This window comes from Eurytemora carolleeae, unplaced genomic scaffold, assembly GCF_000591075.1.
Source record: "Eurytemora carolleeae unplaced genomic scaffold, Eaff_2.0 scaffold1796, whole genome shotgun sequence".
NCBI lineage: Eukaryota > Metazoa > Arthropoda > Copepoda > Calanoida > Temoridae > Eurytemora > Eurytemora carolleeae.
Window position 1 is genome coordinate 2,234 of NW_019397750.1, and position 4,650 is coordinate 6,883.

At 30.5% G+C, this 4,650-nt stretch overlaps 1 protein-coding gene across 1 annotated transcript in view; it reads left to right on the forward strand.

Moving 5' to 3' along the window:
• Window positions 1–4,650, forward strand: part of LOC111715764 (toll-like receptor Tollo) — a gene marked incomplete at its 5' end in the record, with an annotated part of 18,703 nt that overhangs the window by 1,722 nt on the left and 12,331 nt on the right. The window contains 5 exons of the mRNA XM_023491135.1: window positions 849–931; window positions 1,135–1,280; window positions 2,575–2,830; window positions 3,604–3,776; window positions 4,560–4,597. Of these exons, the coding sequence (XP_023346903.1) occupies window positions 849–931; window positions 1,135–1,280; window positions 2,575–2,830; window positions 3,604–3,776; window positions 4,560–4,597 (696 nt within the window). The remainder of the gene's footprint in view (window positions 1–848; window positions 932–1,134; window positions 1,281–2,574; window positions 2,831–3,603; window positions 3,777–4,559; window positions 4,598–4,650) is intronic.

Here is a 4,650-nt window from a genome sequence, read left to right on the forward strand (position 1 = left end):
CCCCCCTCGATTTGTTGTTTTTATAAATTTTACATTTTAAACCCTTTTCTCCTTTTCGTTTGATACTTGCTCTACAATTCGTTTATTTTCTTTATTTGTCCTCTGGTCCTTTTTTTAATTTGTCCTTTGTTCCTTTTTCTTTCATTTGTCCTCTTTTTTTAATTAAAAAGGTTGTACAGTGGGATACATAAAACTGTGGAGTAAGAAAGCGATTGTTAGACTCAAGTTATGATTTTAAATAGTCCAATGAACATGACTCACAGCAATTGTGCAGTTTGCACACATCCATTTCACTTAAAGTGACTGTAAGTATGATTTAAGTGACCCTCCATGCAAAATTGGCAATGCCCGATTTACAGCGATAACCTTGAAACCTTAATCTGATCAAAAATATGGAAGAAATCGTTGTTTTTTCTGACTCGGAAAGCGTTTATTTCTGTGAGTTTCTCCGTTGCGTCTTATAAACAAGGAATGCGCAATTCTCTTTTGGAGCGAAACTACAAAATAAAAATAAACATTGATCTCTAATTAATACTTCAGAAAAATCTTTAAAGGGTACCATTGTCAATCTAGCACGACTATCTTTCCTTGGAGGGTCACTTGAAATTGCGCATACGGTCCCTTTAAAAGGTTGAATTTTAGGCTACTGGTAAAATTGTTTGCTTTAACAATATTAAAATGCACATTAGATTGCTTATTCCACAATTGTATGGGTCCTCCCTTAAAGATATCAAATATATATATTCTGTTCAATTAAAAATATTAGAAAACCAAATGATAATAATAATAATAATGATGATGATGATAATATAAAATAATAATAATAAAATTAATAATGATAAATCTAGGTTTGAATAATCTCCTACTCTTGAATCTATCCCACAATGCTTTAACCTCAGACAGCTTAAACAACCAGACCTTTCAAGAGCAGGTATTCATTTATTCATTCATTCATTCTTTCATTCTTTCATCCTTTCATCTTTCATCCGTCCTTCTTTGCATTCACCCATTGATTCATCCTTTTATGTATCCTTTCATTCATTCATTAATTCATTATTATCTAATTGATTGATTAAAGTTTTGTTTATGATTGATTGATTGATTGATTGATTGATTGATTAATATATTGTGTAGGGTAAGCTAGTAGCCCTAGACCTGAGCTACAATGAGATCTCTAGAATTGAGGCAGGAAACCTCTTAAACTTGCCTGGACTCCAGATCCTTAACCTTCAGCATAATCTTATTCAAGACATTCAGAGCCAGAGTTTTCAGTCACTCAGGTCAGTTTTTGTTTGGGAGTCAGAGTTTTCAGTCACTTGGTTCAGTTTTTTTGGAGTTGATGGAGTGAATTTATGATTTTATCCTTCTATCTTTTTATTCTTCTATTCTTCTATCCTTCTATGCTTCTATCCTTCTATCCTTCTATCCTTCTACCCTTCTATCCTTATATTTTTATACCCTTATATTAATCTTACTCTTTTTAATTTTTCAATCAATTTCCAATTTATTTTTAATGTATTTATTATTGAGTCTTTTGTGTAACTTTCCATTCCTTAATATTTTTCAGAAATCCTTTTTGATTCGACATTTCATTATTTTTTTCTTTTTTCTACACAAGTTAAACGTTCTAATTATTCTTCATCTAAAATATGTTTATATATCTATGCAGGGTTGGTAAAAAAAAAAAATGTGAGATTTGCGTTGCTTTATAAAACACTATGAAAAATGTTAGGTGTAATAAATATCGGGTCACATGATATTCTGTAAACTTGCATTACATTGTACATTATTAATTATCTATGTTTGTAAACTTCTACGTAGAAAACATTATTCATTTGAACTGCTTTCAAATGAATACATAGCATTGTTAGCTTAAACCCTTTTTAATATCTGTCTGAGGATCTAGCTGCGTTAATCCTTAAATATGTAAAACTTGTAATGCGACTAGACTAGCCACGTAGTGATTAGATTATATACCTGCATAATAGTGTGAATACGTATTGGAACTTAACATGTAACATTTAGATATTTGTATATAAGATCAGTTAGAATCAGAACTCAGCTTTGATTACAGTGTAGAGTAATTGTAAACAGCTTGTTGTAATATTTAGGATGAGATCTCACTCAGAGAGAGTAGAGATCGATTAAGGACTTGTTATATAGCCAATAGCTTGTTTGATAGAAAGCTACGCTTGTGTCCCTGTGTGGCGTTTAGAGCCTGAGTAATAGCTTGTTTGATAGATAGCTACGCTAGTGTCTCTGTGTGGCATTTAGTGCCTGAGTAATAGCTTGTTTGATAGATAGCTACGCTTGTGTCTCTGTGTGGCATTTAGAGCCTGAATAATAGCTTGTTTGATAGCTACCGAGATCGCGCCCATTGGAAGTGGCGTTGATAGTTCATGGGATTCTAGTCTGCTGGATTGAGTCCTGGTTGACTTTGATAGCGGACTTGTTGTACCTGGACTGATACAGTTTGGAGACAAAGTTTTAAGAGTACGGCATTTACTACAAAGGGGTTTATGTAAAAGAATGTAATAACTTTCTATGAAACTTTATTTTACATTTAATATTTAGGAATCTGCATATCCTAATGCTATCTGAGAACCAACTCTCCACCCTTCCCTCCTCCCTCTTCTCTCCTCTCTCCTCGCTCAACTCCCTCTCACTCGACCACAACCTCCTTGCTTCCCTCCCCGAGGACCTCTTCTCAGCCTCCAGCAACCTGGGAGTACTGGCCCTCAACAGTAACCTCCTGGAGGCCATTCCCTCGGCCCTGGGCAGTCTTATTAACCTGAGGACTCTGGATCTTGGCGAGAATATGATTAAACAGGTAATCTTTAGTAAAGAAGGAGCAATTGTAAAATATTGTCTTAATTGATCCATTCATTCATTAATTCATTCATCCTTCCATATTCATCAATCCATCCTTCCATCCTTTAACCTTTCCTAGATATTCAACATTTCATGATTTAATGATTTAATAATGTTTATTTATTGAAATTAATCTTTCTTTTTTTTAATAGCTTTTTCCGATGAGCATACTTTCTATCTATCTATTTATCTATCCAATACAGTATTCTTCAAATAGATTATTAGAATCTATTTGATATTCTTTCATTGATTCTTTATATTTAATTATTTGTTTTTTTATTTATAATTAGTTAAGTAATTTAGTTAGATGCATACAAAATCTATTAACATTTCTTAACATTTATCTATCTATATATAAATATCTATCAATCTATCTATTTACATATATTTATCTATCTATCTATTTACATATATTTTTCTATCTATCTATTTACATATATTTATCTACCTATCTATCTATATGTCTTTCTTTCTATAAATCTATAAATCTATCTATCTATCTATCTATCTATCTATCTATCTATCTATCTATCTATCTATCTATCTATCTATCTATCTATCTATCTATCTATCTATCTATCTATCTATCTATCTATCTATCTATCTATCTATCTATCTATCTATCTTTCTATTTATCTATCTATCTATCTATCTATATTTCTATCTATCTATCTTGCTATATTTATATTTATCTATTTTGCTATATATCTATCTATCTATCTATCTATCTAGGTTGAAAACTCTGAGCTAGCTGGGTTGGTGAACCTGTACGGGCTACGCCTGGCTGGAAACCGGTTATCTGCAGTACAGGCTGGGTTGTTTACCAACAACTCAAACCTAAACGTACTGAATCTTGCCAATAATAAAATCAAGGAGATCAAACAGGATTCATTAAAAAACCTAAGGTAAGAATTTTTTTTTATTTTTTAAAGATTTTTTTAAAGATTGCTAATGGACATTTTATAAATCTTATTTTATAAATCTTATTGAGATTGGAAAGTCATTATAATGCAAGTTTTGAAATATTAAAGCTAATTTTTAGCTCCAGTCTTATTATTTGTTTTTGATAAGAGGACTTTTTATAAACCTGATTTCAAGATTGAGATTGGTAAGTCATTATAATGCAAGTTTTGAAATATCAAAGCTAATTTTTAGCTACATTCTTACTATTTGTTTTTGATAAGAGATAATTTTACAAAGCTGATGCAAGAGACCCCGTATTGTTTTTGTTTTTATTTAATTTTTCCTATTTTTCAAGATTGATGTCGGTAATTTAAAAGATGCAACCAAGTTTAAAAATATGAAAGCTAATATATCATTAAATCAATCATTTTCTATTATTTTTGTGAAAAAACTTGTATCTTAAAATAACTTTTATGTGGAGTATTGTTAATATTTAACGCTTGATCTTGATATTTAATGTGGGCACGTATTTCGAAGGGAAAAAAAATCGCTAATATTACGAACAAAATGATAGTTTTTCAATTTTAACGATTAGTTAATATGATACATCTCTTAGCTCATATATATATATATATTTGTATATATGTTAGCTATAGCTGGCCAAATGACTAAACATTTTTGAGGGAACCGTGGTGACATTGGCAAATAATTTTTTTTTTCAAAGTTGAATTTTTTTTTCAAATTTATTATTTTGTTACTTATTTTATATTTTTTTTTATATTTAGGAACCTGAAGGGATTAATAATATCAATATTTAGGAACAGCTGAAGGGATTAATAATATTAATATTTAGGAACCTGAAGGGATTAATAATAT